Source organism: Pongo abelii, chromosome 20 (assembly GCF_028885655.2).
Source record: "Pongo abelii isolate AG06213 chromosome 20, NHGRI_mPonAbe1-v2.0_pri, whole genome shotgun sequence".
Taxonomy (NCBI): Eukaryota; Metazoa; Chordata; class Mammalia; order Primates; family Hominidae; genus Pongo; species Pongo abelii.
In genome coordinates, this window is record NC_072005.2 from 41,374,098 (window position 1) to 41,399,518 (window position 25,421).

At 54.4% G+C, this 25,421-nt stretch overlaps 1 protein-coding gene and 1 pseudogene across 1 annotated transcript; one reads left to right on the plus strand and one right to left on the minus strand.

Moving 5' to 3' along the window:
* Nucleotides 1–277: 277 nt before the first annotated feature.
* Nucleotides 278–9,167, plus strand: LRFN3 (leucine rich repeat and fibronectin type III domain containing 3). Its single transcript, XM_024238326.3, has 3 exons — nucleotides 278–1,468; nucleotides 3,374–4,804; nucleotides 8,532–9,167. The coding sequence occupies exons 2-3, from the start codon at nucleotides 3,390–3,392 to the stop codon at nucleotides 9,001–9,003; spliced, it is 1,887 nt and encodes a 628-aa protein (XP_024094094.2). The 5' UTR covers nucleotides 278–1,468; nucleotides 3,374–3,389; the 3' UTR covers nucleotides 9,004–9,167.
* An 11,293-nt stretch (nucleotides 9,168–20,460) lies between these two features.
* On the minus strand, nucleotides 20,461–21,402 carry LOC134760746 (LYR motif-containing protein 2-like; annotated as a pseudogene).
* Between the last annotated feature and the right edge of the window lie 4,019 nt (nucleotides 21,403–25,421).

The following is a 25,421-nucleotide window of genomic DNA, read 5'->3' on the forward strand; positions in this document are numbered from 1 at the left end:
TCGCTGTCTCTGTGCATTTCAATGTCTCGAATATGTGTGTCTTTCAATCTCTGCCTCTTTCCATTTACTCCTCTCTGTCCATCAATCTAAGCCTGCCCATCTTTTTGTCTGCCTCTCTGTATCTCCGTTCTTCTCTGTCTCTCTGTCTCAGTCTCTCTATATCCAGGGATTCTCGTTCCCAGCAGCGCCAGGGCGACTCCATGGGAGGTGGGGCCGGGGCGCGTCTTTGAGAGAAGGGGCGGGTGCCTACGCCTTTAAGCGCGGGTGCGCGAGGAGCCTGCGCCTTTAAGCGCGGGTGCGCGCGCTGCCCTGGGTTCCCGGTGAGGAGGCCGCGGGAGCGCCTGGACCCGGCAAGCCAGCCCGGCCCCCGCCCGGCCCCCGCCTCGGCCCCGGCGGGGGAGGGGTCTCTGAGCGCGGCCCCTCCCCCCTGCGCCCCCGCCTGCGCTGCGGTGCCCCCATCCCGCGTGTCCCAGTCTGTCTGACCGTCCCTCCGCTCCCAGGCCTCGCCCCACCCGGCCCTGGGGCTGCCCGGTCGCCCCCCTCCCCACCGCAGCCGGTCCCCTCCCTCCCAGTGAGCCTCCGCCGCAGCCCAGGAAGCCAGCCGGGACGCCGCCGCCCCGGACCCCGCGCCCTAACCTACACCTCGGGAGCCTGCACCCCGAGATTGAATCGGGAATTCCGGAAACCCGAGCCTGGAACCCTGATCTGGGACCAGCACCCCGAGATCCGGCCGTGGAACCCCAGGATCTGGAGCCTGAACCCCAATATATGGGGCTGGAATCTCAATATCGGTCACTGGGACCTCAATATTTGGAGCCGGAACCTCACAATTTGGAACACAGACCCCAATATTTGGAGCACAACCCCAAGATTTGACATCTAAAACCTCAAGCCTGGAGCTGAACTCTGAATTCTGGGCCTGGGACCTTGAAATCTGGGACTGGATTTCCAGTACTGTACCCTGGAACCCACTCTTGGGGACCTGAACCCTGGGATTCAGACCTCAAATTCCAAGATCTGGACTGTGGGATTCCAAGGGGCCTGAACCCGAGTTTGGGCCTGAAGTCCTTGCTGCAGACCTGAATGCTTAAATCTGGGGCTTGAGACCTCCCAATCTTGACTCAGCACCCCAATATCTGAATGCAGAACCCCGGGATCGAATCTCAGACTCCAAACCCCACCGTTTGGCTGCTTACCATCCCAAAACTGGACCTGGGAGACCCTGACCCTGAACAACCCAAACTGGACCCCTAAAACTGGACCCTAGAGGCCCAATATTTAGGAGTCTGGAACCCCGAGTATTAAGGTCTGGAGACTCCGTTGCCACAGACTTGAGCCGAGTCAGGACACAGTCCCTCTACAGAAGCCTTGGGGACAGGAAAGGCATGACCAGATGCTCCCTCCAGAGCCCTGACCTCTGACTCCCCTGGAGCTAGAACTCTGCTCCCTGGGGCTGCTTCTAGCTCAGGTAAGGCTGCTGAAACCTCAAGGTGGGGAGGGGCTGGGAGGAGCATTGTGGCTGCGGGTTACGGTACCAGGTACCCTTTGGCACTCTTGGGGTTTCTCCAGAAAAAAAGACATTCCCCCATGGGTCTGCCTTCAGCTCCTGCTCTGCTCCAAACACTCTCTGGACACTGGCCAGCCCTGCCCCTCTCTGACCTCCCCTGCCCCAGTTGATGGGAACTCCAGGTCTCTGACCCCTGCAACCCTTACAGCCTCTCGCTGTCTATCCTGTCCGACCGTCTCCGCCACCTCTCTTGTCCACCACTCCTCTCTCTGGTCTCCTTTCTCCACCTGTCCTCTCAATGGCCATCTCTGTTCCCTTTTTCTCTCTCTGACCATCTTTGTAACACCCCTGTCCACAGGTCCTCTCTCCAGTCGCCTCTGCCTGCTGCTTCTCAGTGACCATCGCTGACATCTGTGTCCACGGTGCCTCTCTCTAATCATCATTCACCAGCTCTCTTGCTCTTTCTCCACCCCTGAATCTAAGCCTGGATCTGTGACCGTCCCCATCCATCTTTGACATTGCTGTCCACCACTCTTCTCTCCAGCAGCCTCTGTCCATCTCTCCTCTCTAGCTTCCTCTGGCCACCTTTCCCTTTCTCTGGCCATCTCTCCCACTGCTTTTGCCCTCCTCCCACCCCTGACCCTAACTCCCAGTCTGCAACTGTCTGACCATCTCTGGCCACCTCTCCTCTCTCTCTCACTCACTGACGCCCTCTGATCATCTCTGGCCACCTCTTCTCTCTCTCTCATTCACTGATGCCCTCTGATCATCTCTGGCCACCTCTTCTCTCTCTCTCACTCACTGATGCCCTCTTGATCATCTCTGGCCACCTCTTCTCTCTCTCTCACTCACTGATGCCCTCTTGATCATCTCTGGCCACCTCTTTTCTCTCGCTCGCTGATGCCCTCTGATCATCTCCGGCCACCTCTTCTCTCTCTCTCACTCATTGATGCCCTCTGATCATCTCTGGCCACCTCTCCTCTCTCTCACTCGCTGACGCTCTCTAATCATCTCGAACATCTCTGCTGCCTTTCCTCTCTCCGATGACCTCTCCCCGCACCGTCCTCCTGAGCAGCTGTCTTGGGCTCCCACTGACTCTGCCATGTCTGTCCTTTTCCTCCTGTCTGACCGCCTTGCTGGCTTTGGGCCGTTTCTGACCACGTGTCTCTGACATGGTCATCTCCCCCAGATCTGAGGCCAACCCATGCCCTCCCTTCTCTTTGTCCACCACTCATCTTCCTGACCATCTGTAACCCCTTCTCTTCTCTGGTCATATCTGACCACTTCTGATCATTGTTGCCACCCTGGCTGCCCCGTCTCCCCATAGCCAGCTTTGACCATCTCTGACCACGTCTAAAGCCCTCTGGTTTTCCTGCCACTCACCCAGACCAGCTGTCATTTCTCTGACCATTTCTTTTCCTTTTTCTTTTGGAGAGACAGAGTCACGCTCTGTTGCCCAGGCTGGAGTGTGGTGGCGCAATCATAGCTCACTGCAGCCTCAAATTCTTGGGCTCAAATTGATCCTCCCACCTCAGTGTCCCACGTAGCTAGGACCACAGGTGGGTGCCACCGTGCCCAGCTAATTTTTAAAAATTTTTGTATAATAGATACACGGTCTCACTTTGTTGTCCAGGCTGGTCTTGAACTCCTGGCCTCAAGCCATCCTCCTGCCTCAGCCTCCCCAAATGCTGGGATTACATGTGTGAGCCACCGCGCCTGGCCTTCCTCTGGCTTTTGGTCACATCTGATGGTCTTTGACCAGCTCTTCTGCCCTCAGCCCACTGTGACCTTCTCTCCTGGTCTCAGACCACCCCCAGCCCCTGTAGAACCCCTCTTCTGCCCTCACACCTCCCCTCTTCTCCGCAGGACACCCCTGCCCGCGATGGCCATCCTCCCGTTGCTCCTGTGCCTGCTGCCGCTGGCCCCTGCCTCATCTCCACCCCAGTCAGCCACACCCAGCCCATGTCCCCGCCGCTGCCGCTGCCAGACACAGTCTCTGCCCCTAAGCGTGCTGTGCCCAGGGGCAGGCCTCCTGTTCGTACCGCCCTCGCTGGACCGCCGGGCAGCCGAGCTGCGGCTGGCAGACAACTTCATCGCCTCCGTGCGCCGCCGCGACCTGGCCAACATGACGGGCCTGCTGCATCTGAGCCTGTCGCGGAACACCATCCGCCACGTGGCTGCCGGCGCCTTCGCCGACCTGCGGGCCCTGCGTGCCCTGCACCTGGATGGCAACCGGCTGACTTCACTGGGCGAGGGCCAGCTGCGTGGCCTGGTCAACTTGCGCCACCTCATCCTCAGCAACAACCAGCTGGCAGCGCTGGCGGCCGGCGCCCTGGATGATTGTGCCGAGACGCTGGAGGACCTCGACCTCTCCTACAACAACCTCGAGCAGCTGCCCTGGGAGGCCCTGGGCCGCCTAGGCAACGTCAACACGTTGGGCCTCGACCACAACCTGCTGGCTTCTGTGCCCGCCGGCGCCTTTTCCCGCCTGCACAAGCTGGCCCGGCTGGACATGACCTCCAACCGCTTGACCACAATCCCACCCGACCCACTCTTCTCCCGCCTGCCCCTGCTCGCCAGGCCCCGGGGCTCGCCCGCCTCTGCCCTGGTGCTGGCCTTTGGCGGGAACCCCCTGCACTGCAACTGCGAGCTGGTGTGGCTGCGTCGCCTGGCACGGGAGGACGACCTCGAGGCCTGCGCGTCCCCACCTGCTTTGGGCGGCCGCTACTTCTGGGCGGTGGGCGAGGAGGAGTTTGTCTGCGAGCCGCCCGTGGTGACTCACCGCTCGCCGCCTCTGGCTGTGCCCGCAGGTCGGCCAGCTGCCCTGCGCTGCCGGGCAGTGGGGGACCCAGAGCCCCGTGTGCGTTGGGTGTCACCCCAGGGCCGGCTGCTGGGCAACTCAAGCCGTGCCCGCGCCTTCCCAAATGGGACGCTGGAGCTGCTGGTCACCGAGCCGGGTGATGGTGGCATCTTCACCTGCATTGCGGCCAATGCAGCTGGAGAGGCCACAGCTGCTGTGGAGCTGACTGTGGGTCCCCCACCACCTCCTCAGCTAGCCAACAGCACCAGCTGTGACCCCCCGCGGGACGGGGATCCTGATGTTCTCACCCCACCCTCCGCTGCCTCTGCTTCTGCCAAGGTGGCCGACACTGGGCCCCCTACCGACCGCGGCGTCCAGGTGACTGAGCATGGGGCCACAGCTGCTCTCGTCCAGTGGCCGGATCAGCGGCCTATCCCGGGCATCCGCATGTACCAGATCCAGTACAACAGCTCAGCTGATGACATCCTCGTCTACAGGTGCAGGGTCCAGGCACTGGGGTAGCTTGGGTGGGGGAGTGAGGCAAGGGGAGGGTTGAGGGTACACCTACTAATACCGTACACCGAAGCACAACTGATAAGTGATGCTGGAAGTTTCCATAAGAAATCAGAGAGCAAAAGTAAAAGAAATCAGGCAGCAAGGATAACAAGAATCTGGCAGAAAGGGTCAATGAAATCTGACAGCAGTGATAAAAAGAAGTCAGACAAGAAGGACGAAGTAAATGCGACACCAAATGTTAAAATATGTCAGGCTACAGGGCTAAAAAAGATCAAGCAATAAAGATAAAAGAAATCAGACTGCATGGGTAAAAAGAAATTAGGCAGCAAGAATAAATAGTAGTAGCAAACATAAAAAGGAAACCAGGCAGCGGGAGGAGAAAGTGATCAGGGCAGAAGAATAAAATGTTAATGGGCAAGGGTGGGTGGGGGAGATAAGGGTATAAAAATAAATTTAAGTTGTAAAGATAAAGAGAGAAACACCAGGTTTTCCAGATGACAGGACTAGATACTAGCTGGGCTGCAGGAAGAAAAGGAGATCAAACAGGAAAGCACAGGGAGCCCAGAAAAAATGAAATAAGCAGCTCTGTTAGAAAAAGAAATCAGACCAGAGGTTAGAAGGAAAATTGCAGGGAGGAGGTTCGATAGAGACTGGGCTTTGGGTGTGTGTGGTGTGAACTATTCCACATTTCAAGTTCTAATATAGTGACATCCAGATTTTTTTTTTTTTTTTTTTGAGACAGGGTCTCACTTTGTCGCCCAGGCCGGAGTGCAGTGGTGCAATCTCAGCTCACTACAACGTCCGCTTCCCAGGTTCAAGCAATTCTTGTGCCTCAGCCTCCCGAGTAGCTGGGATTACAGGCGTGCACCACCACGCCCAGCTAATGTTTGCCTTTTATTTTTAGTAGAGACGGGGTTTTGCCATGTTGGCCAGGCTGGTCTGGAAGTCCTGACTTCAGGTGATCCACCTGCCTCAGCCTCCCAAAGTGCTGGGATTACAGGTGTGAACCACTGGCACCCAGCATAGATTTTTTCTTTTCTTTTTTTTTTTTTTTTTTTTTGAGATGGAGTCTCGCTCTGTTGCCCAGGCTGGAGTGCAGTGGCGTGATCTTGACTAACTCCAAGCTCCGCCTCCTGGGTTCACACCATTCTCCTGCCTCAGCCTCCCGAGTAGCTGGGACTACAGGTGCCCGTCACCACGCCCGGCTAATTTGTTGTGTTTTTAGTAGAGATGGGGTTTCACCATGTTAGCCAGGATGGTCTTAATCTCCTGACCTCGTGATCCGCCCACCTCGGCCTCCCAAAGTGCTGGGATTACAGGCCTGAGCCACTGCACCCGGCAGATTTTTTATTTTCTAAATCAAATCAAACCTAGTTCAAGTTCCTTTTGCCAGGTAAACAGAAATATCCAGTTTGCCACACTTGTGGGGGATTCTCTTCTCTCTCCTGTTGTTGCAAACACAGAACCTGGGATTTACACACTCCAAGAGGTGGCTCAGTCCAACTTGTCCCCCCAAGCTGGAGAGCACTCAGCACATCTGCGGTGACCGCATGTGGTCAGCAGTGGTGGCTGCTGACCCAGGTGCTGTTGACACCTCTTACCAAAGTCCAACCTTGCATGGATGGACTGCGGCTGTGGGTGAGTCCCTGTCCTCACCGCCAGGCTGGGCCAAGGGTGCAGTCCCAAGGCTGACTGTAAAGACTGGACCTCCCCAGGGCTGAGGACTGTGCCTTGGGGACCTAGTAGTACCTGGATGTCCTTTCCCTCCCTTGGGGCCAACACCTCAAGAAAAGGCCACTTGATTTCCATTTCAGTCCTGGCAACCCATTGAGCTCATTCTACTCCCTTTCTCACACATGACTCGGAAGATTCCATGGAAGTCCTGCCCCTGATAATCACACAAGTCGGCCGGGCGCGGTGGCTCACGCCTGTAATCCCAGCACTTTGGGAGGCCGAGGCGGGTGGATCACCAGTTCAGGAGTTTGAGACCATCCTGGCTAACACAGTGAAACGTCGTGTCTACTAAAAATACAAAAAGTTAGCCGAGTGTGGTGGCACGCGCCTGTAGTCCCAGCTACTCAGGAGGCTGAGGCAGGAGAATTGCTTGAACCTGGGAGGAGGAGGTTGCAATGAGCTGAGGCTGCACCACTGCACTCCAGCCTGGGTGACAGAGTGAGACTCCGTCTCAAAAAAAAAAAAAAAGTCACACAAGTCCTGGCCACCTTGCCAGGTGGGGAATGGGATGAATGCTGTCCTAGACAGTCACCCTGCCCCAGGCGGTCACGGAGTTCCCTGTACCTCTCTCATTAGAATAGCCTAGGAATAAAACAGGTGATAAGACAAGTCAACTCTCCAACAGGGTGCCCAACTACAAAAGAAACTATAGTGAAATTGGGTGGTAAGGATTAAAAGGAAACAAGAAAGAAAAAGATAAATAGAAACCAGCCAACAGAGATAAAAGAGAAGCAGGTGACAGAGCTGGAAAGAAATAAGGCAACAGGGAGAAAAAGAAAGCAGTAGTGACAGAGGCACATTAGTTTAATGAAAAGGGAATCAGACGACAGGACTCATTGGAAAACAGGCTATCGATACAGTCATAATAATAAGGCAATAGGGCTAGGGGGACATTTATTGGCAGGTTACAAGGAAATTGGGCAACAGGGGTACAGGGAGATCAGGTGGTTTGATTGGAAAGAATCCTAGCTGTACACTAGAGGAAAATCAGGCAGCTGGAAAAAGGAAATTTGGCACAGCCTGCAGGAAATAGGGGAACCAGAGGGAAATTGGCAAGGGTCTGGAGGAGACTGGGAGGTAAAATGTGGGGGAAATTGGATGGGGGTGGCTAGAAGACAAAAGGATTAAATTAGAGGGAAATTGGACAGGGTTAGAGCAGAATTGGGTGGCAAACTGGAGAGATGACTGGCAGTGGGGCCAGAGTGAAATCAGGCAGAGGACTGGGGCAAAATTGGGGAGGGAGGCTACAGCAGAGCTGGGCTGCAGGCTGGACGGAAATTGAGTGGGCAGTGCAAAAGGGAAATTGGGCAGTTGGGTATAAAATGAAACCGGCAAGATGTGGTGACTTACGCCTGTAATCCCAACACTTAAGGAGGCCAAGGCAGGAGGCTGGACTGCCTTGAGGCCAGGAGTTTGAGACCAGCCTGGGCAATATAGCAAGAGCCTGTCTCTACAAAAAATTTAAAAATTAGCTGGGCATGGTAATGCACGCCTGTAGTTCCAGCTACTCAGGAGGCTGAGGTGAGAGGATGGCTTGAGTCCAGGAGTTAGAGGCTGCAGTGAGCTGTGATCATGCCACTGCACTCCAGCTTGGGCAACAGAGCAAGACCCTGTCTCTAAGAAAACAGAAAGAAAGAAAGAAAAGAAACAGGATGGATCGGAAGAACTCACGTGGTGAGCTGTTAGAGAAATTGGGTGGTGGGACTAGAGTGAAATTGGGCAGCAGACTATGAGGACGTGTGAGAGGGTGGGCTAGAGTAAAATTGACCAACAGACTGGAGGGGTATCAGTCAGGTGGCTGAATGGGATGTCAGACCAAAGGGAATTGGGATGTTGGTGAGAGGGAGCTCATTGGGTAGAATGAAATGAAGCAGGGACTGGTGGGAAGTCTAGCTCCGCAGGGAGTTTGGTGGGGGAAGCACAGGATGGGGGCTGGGCAGCCTGAGACCTGACCCCCACCTGCCTGCCCTGCAGGATGATCCCAGCGGAGAGCCGCTCGTTCCTGCTGACGGACCTGGCGTCAGGCCGGACCTACGATCTGTGCGTGCTTGCCGTGTACGAGGACAGCGCCACGGGGCTTACGGCCACACGGCCTGTGGGTTGCGCCCGCTTCTCCACCGAACCTGCGCTGCGGCCATGCGGGGCGCCGCACGCTCCCTTCCTGGGCGGCACGATGATCATCGCGCTGGGCGGCGTCATCGTGGCCTCGGTACTGGTCTTCATCTTCGTGCTGCTAATGCGCTACAAGGTGCACGGCGGCCAGCCCCCCGGCAAGGCCAAGACTCCCGCGCCTGTTAGCAGCGTTTGCTCCCAGACCAACGGCGCCCTGGGCCCCACGCCCACGCCCGCCCCGCCCGCCCCAGAGCCCGCGGCTCTCAGGGCCCACACCGTGGTCCAGCTGGACTGCGAGCCCTGGGGGCCCAGCCACGAACCTGTGGGACCCTAGCCAGGCGCCCCCCCTCTAAGGGTCCTCTGGCCCCACGGACAGCAGGACCCGGACACCCTGTGGGACCTGGCCTCAGACTCACCAAATTGCTCATGGTTTTTAAAACTCTGATGGGGAGGGTGTCGGGGACACCAGGGCACAACAAGAAAGTCCTATTTTTCTAAGCTTGGGCCTAGACCCTTGCCCTCGTCTCTGTCTATGGGGGTTGGGGGACGGAGCAGGGGTCTGGAGCTGGGGAATGCCTCCTTTGGGGAGACAGCCCCTCCCCGCCCAGTTCAGTCTGAGGACCCTGGAGGAGGCTGAGGATGGCGATCCATTCAGACAATAGATGTTCCCTGCGTGTCGGCTCTGGGCATGCCCTGGGTTGGGGGATGCTGTGGTGATCCAGATAGCCCTGAGCCCTGCCCGCAGGGGCCTAAAGTCAAATGGGAGACAGACACATCCTCAGACAGTGATAGCACAGAATGACCAGGGATGTGGGGATGAGGGAATCCTGGGGGATTGTGACAGTCCAGAAGAGGTACCCTGCTCAGCCCCAGGTATGGTCAGGGAGGGCTTCCTGGAGGAGGACACATGTGATCTGAGAATGACATATGAAGGAGATAACTGGGCAAAGAGCAGAAGGAAAGCTCTTTCAGGCAGAGGGCACAGCACAAGCAAGGTGGTGGTGTGCCCTGGGCACTGGGGGTGCTATGGTAGAGGTGAGGCAGGAGGGTTGAGCAGGGTCTAGGACCTCCAGGCTGAGGAGCTCAGACTCTGGCCTGATGGTACTGGGGAGCCATGGAGGGTTGTATGCAATGGGGTCAGGTTGGGGCTTTAGGAAGATCCTTCTAGTGCTATGAGTAGGGTGGACCCAAGGGGAAGACCGAAGCTGGGAACCCCAGGGGAAGCTGGGGCAGGGACCTGGGTGGGTGAGGACAAAGTTGGACCAGCTGCGCTAGGGGACAAGAAAAGGGAGTGGGTTGATAGAGACACTTGGGAAGCTGTGGGAAGCTGAGGCGGTGGGTTATGGAGCTGCGGGGCCATGGGGTGGGGCAGGGAGATGGTGGGGACTGCCCTGATATAGGACCAGAGAGGAGGAGCAGGTTTGGGAAAGATGATATGGCCAATGGGGAACTTGGTAGATGTAGGGGGCCCTGAGGATGTCCAGGATGTGGCATTCAGGAGGCTGCAGGACCCCTGGTCTGAGGCTGAAGCTGGGAACAGAAATGAGGGCTTTGTCAGCAGAGATGGGAACAGACGCTGCTAGGGTTAAGCCGGCTTCTTGTGGGGGGTGGTTCCAAGTCCCCACTGTGGGACATTTTTTCTTTTTTCTTTTTTTTTTAGAGATGGGGTCTCGCTATATTGCCTAGGCTGATCCCAAACTGGCCTCAAGTGATCTTCCCGTCTCAGCCTCCTGAATTGCTGGGATTACAGGTGTGAGCCACTGCCCCTGGCTAGGGACTTTCCATATTTAAGGGTGACACAAAGAAAAACCTAACGAAGACTAAACAGGAACAGCAGGCAGAGGGGCAGGGGGAAGAAGACCAAGCAATTCAGACCCAAGAGACTCTTGTGTTCAATGATATAAATAAAGGCTGCGGTGACCCCCCGGAGAGCAGTGTTAGGGGGTCAGTTGGGGCAGATGGCAGATTCAGCTGATTTGAGAGGAGGGGGTAAGAAAGTGTAGCTAGAGGGTGCAGTCCCTGTCAACCTGTGGGCCTGGAGTCTGGGCTGATCTGGAACTTTCGGCCCCATGTCTCTGCAGGGTGGGTCCTTACTCTGTCTTGGGCTGCCCTAGGCCCCATGAGACACCAAGCCTGGAGGTTTGTAGAGCCAAACCCCGGTCTAGGAGATGTTGAGCCTCCTTGGAGATCCAGGAACGGGGTTGGCAGTAAGAGGAATAGCACCCCCTGAACTCAGGGCTTCACTAATGATGTCCCCAGAGGCTGGAGAGTGGAGGGAACCTAGGTCCTGTCACTTGGAGGGACACTGGTGTCAGGGCATGGTAAAGAGAGCCCAAGACTGAACTGGCCCTTTTCATGACCTGGGGCACATGTCTGTGACCTCATGGGATGACAAATCCTAGATTCTGCCACAGCTTTTCTGGGGGGTCTAGGCCTTGAACAAGGTATGCCATGAATCATGGGACCAGCCTGAGTCCTGGGGGACCTGATCTGACCACACCCCATTCCCCAAGTCCCCAGCAGCATCACGAGGTCCTTCTTGTTGTTCGTTAGCCTTGGGCAGCTGAAGTCAGGTGAGATCATCAAGAAGAGTGAGGGCATGAGTCTTGGGGAAAGGCGCCTAGGAGCAGGGGCATAGTGGCTCGAGCCTGTGGTCCCGGCTACTCCAGAGGCTAAGGCGGGAGGATCGCTTGAGCCCAGGAGTTCAAGGCTGCAGTGAGCTAGGATTGCGCCACTGCACTCCAGCCTGGGCCACACAGCGACACCCTGTCTCCAAAAAAATAGAAAAGGAGCCTAGGAAGTGAGGATACTGGGGGCCTAGTGCTGGCTACAATTACCAGTTGCTCCCATGAGGGGGAGCCAGAGGGCACTGTTCCTAAATCTTTTTTTTTTTTTTTTTTTTTTTTTTTTTAAGACGAAGTCTCGCTCTTGTCGCCTAGGCTGGAGTGCAATGGCGCGATCTCGGCTCACTGCAACCCCCGCCTCCTGGGTTCAAGCGATTCTCCTGCCTCAGCCTCTTGAGTAGCTGGGATTACAGGTGCCTGCCACCACGCCCGACTAATTTTTTTATTTCTCCATGTTGGCCAGGATGGTCTTGATCTCCTGACCTCGTGATCCGCCCACCTCAGCCTCCCAAAGTGCTGGGATTACAGGTGTGAGCCACCGCGCCCGGCCCTAAACCCTCGTTTTTAAATGTGAGCAATCCTTGCTGTGTGCAGTGTGCTGGGGATTCATTGCGGAACAAATACAGCACAGGTGCTGCCTTCGCGGCACTCACCATTTGGTGGGGACACAAATGTTTTCTGAGTTTTTTTTTTTTTTTTGGACACAGTCTCGATGTCGCCCAGGCTGTAGTACAGTGGCGCAATCATGGCTCACTGCAGCCTCCACCTCCCAGCCTCAAGTGGTCCTCCCACCTCAGCCTCCCAAGTAGCTGGGATTACAGGCATGTGCCACCACACCCAGCTAATTTTTGTAGAGATGGGGGTCTCACTGTGTTCCCATACTGGTCTTGAACTCCTGACCTCAAATGGTCCTCCCGCCTTGGCCTCCCACAGTGCTGGGATTACAGATCTGACCATAAATGTTAAATAATCACACCAGCAAGTGTAAGCACCTGCAGTGACCAAGGGGTGCCATGCAGGAGACACATACAGAAGTATGCGACCCTGTAACCAGGGGCCCTGACCCAACAAGAGCGATTAAGGAAGGCTTCCTGGAGGAGGGGAGGCCTGGCGGAGACCTGAAGGATGTGCAGGTTGGAGTTAACCACGAAAGGGGTGGGAAGGGTATTCCTTGCAAATGGAACAGCCTGTGCTGAGGGAAGCATGAGTGAAAGAGCCGAGGCCAGGGGGCTGAAGTAGGGGAGGGAAGGGAAGAGAGTGATCTTGGGTTAGGGCTGGAAAGCAGGAAGGGAGCCAATGACGCAGGACCCTGTAGGCTGCTGGGAGGAGTCTGGATTGTCCTCTAAGTGGCATGAGAAGCCGTTGAAGGGGTTTTTGGTTTTTTTTTTTTTTTGAGATGGAGTCTCGCTGTCGCCCAGGCTGGAGTGCAGTGGCACAATCTTGGCTCACTGCAACCTCCGCTACCCGGGTTCAAGTGATTCTCCTGCCTCAGCTTCCCGAGTAGCTGAGATTACAGGTGCCCCGCCACGACGCCCAGCTAATTTTTGTATTTTTAGTAGAGACTGCTTCGCCATGTTGGCCAGGCTGGTCTCGAACTCCTGACCTCGTGATCTACCTGCCTTGGTCTCTCAGTGTTGGGATTACAGGCGGCGTGAGCCCACCCCGCCTGGCCCATTGAAGGGTTTTGAGGTCTAATAAGAGTAGCAGTCCCTGATCTCAAGGAAGCTCCTGGGGGAGGAGGATACTGCAATAGTCCAAGCAGAAGGGTGATCCGGACCAAGTTGGGGCCTGAAGTGGTTGAAGAAAGGTTTGAGACGACCTTACCAGAGGCCTCCGCCCCCCACCCAGCAGACAGTGCTCTACTGTGCAGCTACGCAGTTCTCCAGCAAGATTGCAGAGACAGGAAGAAGTGTTGTAAGACACTGGGCTCTGATATCCACGGCTCCACCCCTTAGATGGGGGAGGGACTTCTGTGTAGCATGGGAATGACGGACCTTTTCCAGGCTCAAGTAGCAGGCAGACAGTGGATGGAGGCTGAGAGGCAGTGGGTGGTCAGGGGGAATGTGGACACAGGAAATGCAGGGCTGGAAGGAGGACACACACTTGGTAGTAGCTTATTACAAATTTGGAAGCAGGAAGGATGGGAGGAGGGCAGACTGGTCCCTCTAGCATGGGTCCCCCATGTTCCCCCACAGCATGCCTGAACCACCCCCACCCGCCTGCAGAAACACACAATCACATGTGTCTAGGATTTAAAGTTAAAATTTTGCTTGTCAGCCAGGCACAGTGGCTCATGCCTGTAATCCCAGTGCTTTGAGAGGCCACCCTCAGGAGGATTGCTTGAGTGCAGGAGTTCAAGACCAGCCTGTTTTCAATTCCGTGGACCCTCTGAGGCACACTTCACTCTCCCCAGCCCTCTGGATAAAATAGCAGTTCCTTAGGAATTTTAACTTCCCCCAAAATGCTGCGGCCTCCCAGGCAACATAGCCATACCCCATCTCTACAAATAATAATAATAATAATAATTAGCTTGTCCAGCTGCCCAGCTAAGTCCATCAATTTCCTGAGCTCAGGGAGTACGACTACTTCTACTTTCAATTCCTCATCAATTCCTCATCTGCCTTTGGCCCCGCACATTTTTTAGAGCAAAGCTCCGGCTGCTGGAGCATTTTCTTGAAGTGACTATAGTCCCAATACCAGGATTCTGCCCTGTCTGTGTACTGCCAGATCCAACCCATGTGTCTTGGGGTGGCTAAATCTGACAAAGGCCCTGAGTGTCTGGGGACACCTGTGATCTCCTGCAAGGCTGAGGCTAATGCCACGCTTTTGCAGCTCTTTGCATGGGATGTGAGACAATCAGATAAAAGGTGTTCCCAAAAAGGATGTTTCTGTTCAGGGTGGAACCTGGGCCTACCTCCTGCCTTTGGGTTCTCCCTGATGGCTGTGCCCTCTCATACCTCGCAAAAGCAAGGATAGGTATCAGTGCTTCCTGTTGTCCTGACCTGTGCGGAGTGACGCTGGGAACATTGTGGTGACCAACACAGCCCTAGCCCTTGCCCTCAGAGTTCTAGTTCAAGGCTGGGAGCAGTGGCTCGCGCCTGTAATCCCAACACTTTGGGAGGCCGAGGCAGGCGGGTCACTTGAGGTCAGGAGTTCACAACCAGCCTGGCTGACATGGTGAAACCCCAACTCTACTAAAAATACAAAAATTAGCCGAGTGTGATGGCGGGCACCTATAATCCCAGCTACCTGGGAGGCTGAGGCAGGAGAATCGCTTGAACCCGGGAGGCAGAGGTTGCAGTGAGCCAAGATTGGGCCACTGTACTCCAGCTTGGGCAACAGAGCGAGACTCCGTCCCAAAACAAACCAACAAAAAAGAGTTCTCTTTCTAGTGGAGGAGGAGATAGATAATCACCAAACAATGGCATCCCAGAGTGATTGGGGATAGGGAAAGAACAGGCAAAAATGATCAGGGCTTTTGCAGAAGCCCAGGGGACTCCCAGAGCCAGAGAGTTCTACACTTGATCTTAGCCAAAAGTCCAAGAAGCAATCTGAGGTTTCTAACTGGGCCTGGGATGGGAGGTGGGGAGACAGTCCAAGATTTCCTGAGGCAGGGCCAGCTTTATGGCAGTGTGACTGTGGGGTCACACCATGCCCCAAACTTAGAAGGACCCTATGCTTGCTTTAATGCCCTGCTGTCACTATCTTGAAATTATTAATAATTTTTGAACAAGGGCCCCATATTTTGATTTTGCACTGCGCCCTGCAAATTATGTAGCCAGTCCTGCCTGGAGGAGCGAACACTTGAGGGATTTACAGAGAGAGCCGAGGCAGAGAGGGTCTTCCCAGGAGAGAGAGCATTGGGTACAAAAGCCAAGAGAGGGCCAGGCGCAGTGGCTCATGCCTGTAATCCCAACACTTTGGGAGGCTGAAGCGGGCGAATCACCTGAGGTCAGGAGTTCGAAACCAGCCTGGCAAACATGGCAAAAACACATCTCTACTAAAAATACAAAAAATTACCTGGATGTGGTGGCAGGAACCTGTAATCCCAGCTACTTGGGAGGCTGAGGCAGGAGAATTGCTTGAACTCAGAAGGTGGAGGTTGCAGTGAGCCCAGATCCTGCCACCGCACTCTAGCCTGGCTGACAGAGCGAGACTCCATCTCAAAAAAAGAAAAAAAAAAGAAAAGAAAAGCCAGAGGAAGGGAGAGGACTGCACGCTCAAAGAATGAACCAGAGTTCAGTGTGGCTGGAGCACCATGGGAGAAGGGCACTGTGGGGCCATGGAGGGTGGAGGGTGATAAGGTGGAGGGACAGGGTCAGGTTTGCACTTTAGAAAAATCCATCTGGCAGCTGGGCACAGTGGCTCACACGTGTAATCCCAGCACTCTGGGAGGCCGAGACGGGCGGATCACCCGAGGTCGGGAGTTCGAGACCAGCCTGACCAACATGGAGAAACCTTGTCTCTACTAAAAACACAAAATTAGCTGGGCGTGGTGGCACATACCCGTAATCCCAGCTACTCGGGAGGCTGAGGCAGGAGAATCGCTTGAACCCGGGAGGCAGAGGTTGCGGTGAGCCAAGATTGCACCATTGCACTCCAGCCTGGGCAACAAAAGTGAAACTCCATCTCAAAAAAAAAAAAAAAAAGAAAAGAAAAGAAAGAAAGATCCATCTAGCTATCATGGGGAGGGTGGATGGGGGCACATGGCCAGGGAGAAGATGGGGGACTCAGCTGCTTGTGGATGGGGCTGGGAGTGTCGGTGATTCTGAGGAGAGGCCAGCATGGGCACGTTTACCAGAACCTTAAATGCTTGAGTAATAGACATCCCAATGCAGGAGACGGGCTGGGAGACCCCAAAACCACGGAAGGAACCCAGAGCCTTATTTTCACTTGCAAATTTTTACCGTGGGTGGTGGGGGATGCAGAAGGGTAGGTTACAGAATGTTACTCACTGGTAAGTACTTGAAAATCTTTTTATATGAAAACTCGCATGGATAGACTGATGGAGGTGAATGCAAAATTGGCAAGAATTTCGAGTATAAAATGTGAGATTTCAAAGGACTTTCTTCTGGGTATGTTCTGGCTTCAACTCCATAGACCCCCGGGGCGCACTTCACTCTCCCCGGCCCTCTGGGTAAAATGGCAGTTCCTTGGGAACTTCCTCTTCAGCTTCCCTCTAAATGTTGTGGCCTCAGGGAGCTGGGAACGAGCCCCTTCCTGCCTCTCTACTCACATTCAGGGACATCGACCCCTAACACCTGTTTGTCTTCTCTGTCGATAACCTTCATATTTCTTTTCTTTTTTTTTTTTTTTTTTTTTTTTTGAGATGAAGTCTTGCTCTGTTGTCCAGGCTGGATTGCAATGGCAAGATCTCGGCTCACCACAACTTCCGCCTCCCTGGTTCAAGTGATTCTCCTGCCTCAGCCTCCGGAGTAGGTGGGACTACAGACGTGTGCCACCATGCCTGGCTAATTTTTGTATTTTTAGTAGAGACGGGGTTTCACCATGTTGGCCAGGCTGGTCTCAAACTCCTGACCTTGTGATCTGCCCACCTCAGCCTCCTAAAGTGTTGCAATTACAGGCCTGTGCCACCTCACCAGGCTACAACCTCCATATTTCCATCCTCAACCCCAGCATCTCTCCTAAGTCCAGACCTGGCTTACCTCAGCTTCCCAGACCCCTCTTCCCAGACATCCCCTGGGGCCCCTCACACCCACTGGATCCCACACCCGCCTCAGCTTCTTCCCGGACCCATGCCTCCTCCTAGGTCTTGTCTGGGAGAGCAACCCCCATTCAGCCTCTTGAATGTCCCCCACCTCCCCTTCCTCCTTACCCGGGCCCCATCCTGGGCTAGCTCTGGCCTCACCCATCTGGGTCCTTGCACTGGGCTCCTGGCCTCAGTCTTTTCTCTGGTCCAGGATCTTCCTAAAGCCAAACCCTCCTCTGTATAGACACCCCCATGGCTCCCCAGGGTTCCTGGGACAGTCTGAGCTCCTCAGCCTCTAGCATCCCAGCCCTTCCCACGCCATCCCTCTTCCCCAGCTCTGTTTCTAGCACATATGTTTGTTCCCCACCTCAGGCAGGAAGGAAACACTAACCACGTCCTCTGCTTGTGATGAAGGAGGATCTTAAGCAAGTGACAGATGAAGCTATTGAAGGAAAGTGGGTTCTGGCTGGGCGTGGTGGCTCATGCCTGTAATCCCTGCACTTTGGGAGGCCGAGTTGGACAGATCACTTGAGGCCAGGAGTTTGAGACCAGCCTGGCCAACATGGTGAAACTCTGTCTCTACTAAAAATACAAAAAGTAGCCGGGCGTGGTGGCACGTGCCTGTGGTTCCAGCTACTCAGGAGGCTGAAGCAGGAGAATCGCTTGAACCCAGGAGGCGGAGGTTGTAGTGAGCCGAGATCGCCCCATTGCACTCCAGCCTGGGCAACAGAGTGAGACTCTGTCTCAAGAGAAAAAAAAAGAAAGAACATGGGTTCCTTCCTGAATGCTCCCCTTATTCCCCCCACCAAAGGTAACATTCTGGGGGAGAAGGAGGCCTGGGTGCAGCTCCTAGCATCTAGGGGAGAGGCAGTTGGTAACTGTACCCAGGGTCCCTTGCTTCTCCATTTCTGGAGATCCAGCCTTGCCCTCCTCTCCGAGATCCTCCTAGAAGGCTGTAGCTCCATTGTTCTCAGCTTCTGGGAAGCTGAGAGGACATTCTGGGAAGAAGAAAGTGATGTATAGCCCTTTGTTTTCCCACGGGAACCTCTGTCCCCAAATCCTCCAGACCTCCACATCCGGGCACCTGGTGCCCTCTCCTGCCTCTGTCTCTGGTCATTTCCACAATCCAGGAGCCCAGGCCTCTAGCTTCCTCCTTCCCCAAACTCAGGAGTTCAGGTCTGCAGTCTCCTCCTTCCTCAGGCACAGAAGCCCCATCTCCACTCCCCTCCATCCTCAGAACACAGGCTCCCGGCCCCCTTCCTAGGATCCTCAAGTTCAAAAGAGACTGAAAACTTTTCTCTCGCCCAGGCGTGGTGGCTCACGCCTGTAATCCCAGCACTTTGGGAGGCCGAGGCGGGCGGATCACGAGGTCAGGAGATCGAGACCGTCCGGCTAACACAGTGAAACCCTGTCTCTACTAAAAACACCAAAAAATTAGCTGGGCGTGGTGACGGGCGCCTGTAGTCCCAGCTACTCGGGAGGCTGAGGCAGGAGAATGGCATGAACCCGGGAGGCGGAGCTTGCAGTGAGCGGAGATCACGCCACTGCACTCCAGCCTGGGCGACAGAGCGAGACTCCGTCTCAAAAAAAAAAAAAAAAACTTCTCTCTCAGCAGGCTCAGGAGTCCTGCCCCTCCCCCCACTGTCCCTGCCGCCTCTTTTCTAATTTATCTATTTATTTTTTATTTTGTTTTGAGGCAGAGTCTCGCTCTGTCACCCAGGCTGGAATGCAGTGGCACAATCTCAGCTCACTGCAACCTCTGCCAGGTTCAAGCAATTCTCCTGCCTCAGCCTTCCGAGTAGCTGGGACTACAGGCACCCGCTACCACGTCCGGCTAATTTTTTTGCATTTTTAGTAGAGACGGGGTTTCACTGTCTTAGCCAGGATGGTCTCGATCTCCTGACCTCGTGATCCACCTGCCTCGGCCTCCCAAAGTGCTAGGATTACAGGCGTGAGCCACCGTGCCTGGCTTACTCTTTTATTTTTAGAGACTGGGCCTCACGCTGTCACCCAGACCAAAGTCCAGTGGCACCATCTCAGTTCACTGCAGCCTTGATCTCCCTGGGTCAAGCGATCCTCCCACCTCGGCCTCCCGAGTAGCTGGGACCACAGGTGTGTGCCACCACACCCAGCTGTGCTCCTCTTGTCTTAGGATGGTCTTCAGGTCTCAGCTTCTCCACCTTGCGCCTTCAATCCCTTATTCTGTCTGAGAAACTTAGATCCCTCACTCTCTCCAAACACAACCACTTCCTCAATATTCAAAGAGCTTCTTCCGATGCTGGGTGCGGTGGCTCACGCCTGTAATCGCAGCACTTTGGGAGGCTGAGGAGGAGGGTGGATCACCTGAAGTCAGGAGTTCGAGACTAGCCTGGCCAACATGTGAAACCCCGTCTCTACTGAAAATACAAAAATTAGCTGGGCATGGTGGCACCTGCCTGTAGTCTCAGCTACTTGGAAAGCTGAGGCAGGAGAATTGCTTGAATCTGGGAGGCGGAGGTTGCAGTAAGCCGAGATTGCGCCACTGCAGTTCAGCCTGGGCAACAGAGCGAGATTCCATCTCAAAAAAAAAAAAAAAAAAGGTCCAGGCGCAGTGGCTCACACCTGTATTCCTAGCACTTTGGGAGGCCGAGGCGGGTGGATCACCTGAGGTCAGGAGTTCAAGACCAGCCTGACCAATATTGGAGAAACCCCATCTCTACTAAAAATACAAAATTAGCCCAGCGTTGTGGTGCATGCCTGTAATTCCAGCTACTTGGGAGGCTGAGGCAGGAGAATCGTTTGAACCCGGGAGGCAGAGGTTGGGGTGAGCTGAGATTGCACCATTGCACACTCCAGCCAGGTCAACAAGGCGAAACTCCGTCTAAAAAAAAAAAAAGCTTTCCTAGAATAAATTACTTTCTTGTCTGTCTTTGGTCTTTTTTTTTTTTTTCAGCTTTATTGAGATACAATTCAATGGATTTGAGTATATTCAGAGTCATGCAACCTAACACCACAAGCTAACTGCAGGATATTTTCATCACCCTGAAAAGAAATCCTACACCCATTAACAGTTAATCCATTCCACCTACAGCCAGCCTAGGCAACCACTAATCTTTCTGCCTATTCTGGACACTTCATATGAATGGAATCATCACGTGATCTTTTGTGACTGGCTTCTTTCACTTAACGTTTTCAAGGTTTATCCATGTTTAGCATATATCAGTATATCAGTCCTTCTTTCTTTTCACTGCCAAATAATGGCTATGGGCCTGGGGTAGAATTGCTAAATCACGTGGCAGCTGTGTTTCATCTTTTGAGGAACTGACAGTCTGTTTCCTGAAGTGGCTGCACCATTTTACATTCCCACCAACAACGTATGAGGGTTCCAATTTCTGCACATCTTCACCAACACTTGTTATTGTTTCTCTTTTTAATTACAGCCATTCTAGCGAATGTGAAGTGGTATCTCATAGTTTTTTGTTTGCTTGTTTGTTGTTGTTGTTTTTTAGAGACAGAGTCTCACTCTGTCATCCAGGCTGGAGTGCAGTAGGCACAATCACAGCTCACTGCAACCTCCACTTCCTGGGTTCAAGTGATTCTTCTGCCTCAGCCTCCCGAGTAGCTGAGGCTACAGGCATGCACCACCACACCTGGTTAATTTTTGCATTTTTAATAGAGATGAGGTTTCGCCATGTTGGCCAGGCTGGTCTCTAACTCCTGACCTCAAGTGATCCACCTACCTTGGCCTCCTAAAGTACTGGGATTACAAGCGTGAGCCATTGTGCCCAGCCTCATAGTAGTTTTGATTTACACTTCCCTAATGATTGTGTCCAGCATCTTTTCATGTGTGAACTGGCCATTTGTTAGTGGTTTTTGCTTCTTTTAAAAACTGCTGAGCCATCCATAAACATTTTCAAAATGCAGGGTATGTTTTTCAGTGTTAAGGCAACTGTTTTGATGTGTTTTCCTTTGCTCTCTATCACCAAATACTGTACATACAAATAGTAAGACTGGGCTTTGTGTTGTCCGTTGTTAATCCTAAATGCAACAAAACACATGGAGACTTTGAAAATCCTTCAGAATAATGCTATAGTTAAGATTTTGCTAAAGCAAGTTTTTTCTAACTCCTTGAGCTGCATATTGCCTTGAGTAATCATCCGAATTGTATCCTCTTCGGTGGCACTTTTGTTTCTTTTGAATTCTTCCCTTGCCCAATCCTTCAGGTATTTGCGATCAGAATCATTCGCAACTTGCTGAATTGTTTGGAAAATCCTTCTGTAGAGGAGAAGAACTTGTTGCCTTCTGATGAACTGCTTTAACGTTAGTGTTGCTGGGGGTAAGCAGGAAGTGGCCATGTCTGCCAGCAGTCCGCCGGAGCCTCAGCTGGTCTTTTTCTTTCTCTCCCTCTCCATTCCTTACACGATCTGTCCCTCCCCCCTCGTCCATCTCTTCATCTCACCATAACCCCTTTTTTTTTTGAAACAGATTTCGCTCAGGCTGGAGTGCAATGGCGTGATCTCAGCTCACTGCAACCTCCACCTCCCCAGTTCAAGCAATTCTCCTGCCTCACCCTCCAGAGTAGCTGGAGTAGCTGGGATTACAGGCGCACGCCACCACGCCTGGCTAATTTTTGTGTCCTTAGTAGAGATGGGGTTTTACCATGTTGGCCAGGCTGGTCTCAAACTCCTGACCTCAGATGATCCACTTGCCTCGGCCTTCCTAAATGCTGGGATTACAGGCGTGAGCCACTGTGCCTGGCCTTCACTGTAACTTTTGTGTATCTTTCCCTCTCCCACTTTTACTCTCTATGCTGATCTCTGTCCCCACCTCCCCATATCTGTCTTTCCTTTCTCTGTCCCTCCATCTGCCCTCTTTTCCCCACCCAGCACCCCCATACTTAGGCCTCTGTATGATCAGTGGCACCAGGTCAGGCTGGAGCCAATACTAATGGGCACATCTGTGTGCAGACCCAGGGTGGGTGCTGAGGGCCAGGCCCAGGCACCTAGGACTATAAATGCCCCTGCAATGTGGTTGGCCTCAGCCCTGCTCTGGCAGGTGACCCCCGGGCCCTGGGCTCTGAGGCCGAGCCCTTCTCTGAGGTCTCCCTTGTGCCCCTACTGCCCTTGCAGCGGGAGGCCTGGAGGGAAGGCTGGCAGGAGGAACCACACTAATTAGTCTATCTCCCTCCACCCCCAGCTGTGCCTCGGTGCCTTGGGTTTCCTACAGGGTGAGTGCCCCAGAAGGAACACAGAAAGCTGGTGAGTTGGTCTGGATTTGCAGCAGAGTGTGGGGTAGGGAGGGGCTGGTTGTGCTGGCTCAGGTTGGGAGGCTGTCTGGCATGGCTCTGTGACAGGGGATTGGCCACAGTGGAACTTCTTGGGACAGGGCCCTGGCCAGCTGGGACAAGGGGCTATTTGGCCAGGCTGTGTGCCAGGAGATTGGCAAAACTGGTTCTGAGGAGGCTGGGCAGGCCTTTTGGGGACAGATGGTGCAAAAGAAGCAAGTTTAAGCTAATATTGATATAGCTGACTTCATGCCATGGCTTTGACATCAAGCTCCCCATCGTTCTGTGAAGTGTGCACCAATACCCGCTTTACAGACACAGCAGCTGAAGCCCCAAGAAAGGAGGTGACTTGCCCAAGTTCACTTGGCTAGAAAGTGGCCGAGTCGGCTGGGCAAGGTGGCTCACGCCTGTAAGTAATCCCAGCACTTTCGGAGGCCAAGGTGGGAGGATCGTGTGAGCCTGGGAGACCAGCTTGGGCAACAGATTGAGTCTCCTCTCTAAAACAGAAAAAGAAGAGGAAGGAAGGGAGGAAGAGAGGGAGGGAGAGAAGGAGGGAGGGAGAGAGGGAGAGAAAGTGGCAGAGTCAGAATTAGAGTCTGACGCATTTAGCTTCCAAATCCACCGGATTATTCTTGACTGCCTCCTCTGGGCTCCTGGTTCCCTCAAGCCCGACGGACGTCTGTGTTTTATGTTTCCAGGGCTGCCGCTTCATCACGGCTTTCTCGGAAAACGGGGGCGCTGAGAAGCCCAACTTCCAGCTATATATGTCGCCACCACCCACGGGGCCCCCGACGGCGATGCTGGTGACAGCGCTCCCTGCGTGGGCGCCACTCTCCCCGTGCGCCCGCGCCTGCAGCCAGGCACGACGGTGTGGGTGCGCCCGCCCGGGGCAGAGGAGCTGCAGGGCTCGCGGCAGGCGGCGCTGTGCAAGCAGCGACGTCGCAGCCCGAGGGAGTGGAGGCTGTGAACGCGCGTGGGCGCGCCTCCCGGGACACGGCGCTGGCTCTGCGGCGCTACCTGCTGGGCACTCCCTACTCAATGGTGACGCCGTCGCTGCCGCCCGGCGACCGGCACAAGGAGTTTGCAGTGGTAACGGGCGCTGGGCCCACGCTCTTGAGGCGCCTCACGCCCCCTGAGCCTGTTCTGCTGGACTGCGTAGACCACCCTGCCCGCTGGCCCCATCTATTGAGCCTTGAAGGCTTCCAGAGGCGCTGCAGTTGCAGAGAGCAGACCTATCCGGCACCCGCGTCGTGGCCGCCCATCCTGTCACGCTGCTGGCTGGCCTTAGTTGTCTGCAAGCGAGAAGCAAGGCCTGTGGCCACGCGTTCGGACAACCGCCGCCCCAGGATCGCTGGAGTGGTCTCCACACCGTGCCCCACTTTGCCCCAGAGCGTCCCGGGCGCCGAGACTGCGTGTTCCTGGAGGCTAGTGGCCCGGGTATCCTGTGCTTCTGGTGCTGCGACGCCGATGGGGCGTGCGTGGGCTCTGCGCCCTGGCACGGTGCCGCGCTCTGTGGTGGACCAGTGCACCCTCTGGCTTTGCGCTCTTCGGCTGGCGTGGAGGTGTTTTTCCAACCCCCGCCGAGGCCGCCGCGGCTTGCGGGGTTTGACACCTACGATCCCTCCTTCGCGCTTATGCCCTGGTGGGCGCGTTCAGCTGCAGCTTCGCAAGCATGGCTCAGCCAAACTTTTCCAACGTGGAATTTGCACCTGCCCCGGTTCTCCTGGACTGCCGGCCACTACCCGGCCTGCACTGGCGCCCAGTCCCTGCTGACCCCGAGCCCCGTCATGAGCAGCATTCTTACCAAAGGCTGGTCCCGGCTCAGGGCTTCGCCTGGACTGAGGTGGCCTAGGGGCGCAGATGCAGGGCAGTGCAAGACCTGGAGAGGAGCGGGGCGCCCATGGGCATGTTTAGCTTCGGCATCGCCCAAGGCGCAAGCTTCAGGACCCAGGCCGTAGGGCAGCCGGCGGCAGATGAGCAGCCCTGAGGGCCCAAAGGTTTGGGTAGGTGAACCGGCAATGGGATTCGTGGATATTAGGATTGGAGAAAATCATAACACTACATTCCATTGCTTATATAAGAGAGGTAGTTGGTTTTTTTTTGTTGTTGTTGTTGTTGTTTGGTGGTTTTTTGTTGTTGTTGTTGTTTGTTTTGTTTTTGCTTTGCACCCCACCCGACCCTCAATTTTTGTATTTTTACTAGAGACTGGGTATCAGCATGTTGGCCAGGCTGGTCTTGAGCTTCTGACCTTAGGTGATCCACCCGCCTCGGCTTCCCAAAGTGCTGGGATTACAGGCCTGAGCCACCGCACCCGGCCCAGAGAGGTAGTTTTAAAATACAAGTCTGTCCCTCCTCCACTCAAAATCTCCTAGGCAATTATCCCATCTCCCAGCAAAAGCAGTCCTTACAGTGGTTTAAGAGTTCCTACATGATGTGTTCCCAGCACACTGCTCAACTCATCTCTCTCCCTTGCCTCACTGTACTCCAGCCACACTGGTTGCCTTACTTTCTTCTTCCTACCCCAGGGCCTTTGCACTGGCTGTCCCCATGATATCCCTGTGGATCACTCTCTCACCTCCTTCAAGCCTTTGCTCAAATGTCATCTCCTCACTGAGGCCAACCTGACTGCCCAATTTAAAATTGCAATCCCCAGGTGGTTCATGCCTGTAATCCCACCACTTTGGGATGCCGAGGTGGGTGAATCACTTGACAAGGTCAGGAGTTCAAAACCAGCCTGGTCAACATGGAGAAACCTCATCTCTACCAAAAAATATAAAAATTAGCCAGGCGTGGTGGCGCGTGCCTGTAATCCCAGCTACTCAGGAGGCTGAAGCAGAAGAATCACTTGAACCCGGGAGGCGGAGGTTGCAGTGAGCAGAGATGGTGCCACTGCATTCCAGCCTAGGCGACAGAGTGAGACTCCGTCTCAAAAATAAAATAAAGTTGTAATCCCCCACCCCCAACATTACCTAGCCCTTTCCCAGAATTTTTTCACAGAATATATCACTTTCTGTATAATTACTTTTTCTATTATCTGTCTACAACACATACATTCCTTAAGGGCAATGATTTTTTTTAACCGTTTAATAACCTTAAAAAAAAAAAAAACTGAGGCAGAGTCTCCCTGCCCAGGCTGATTTTGAACTCCTGGGCTC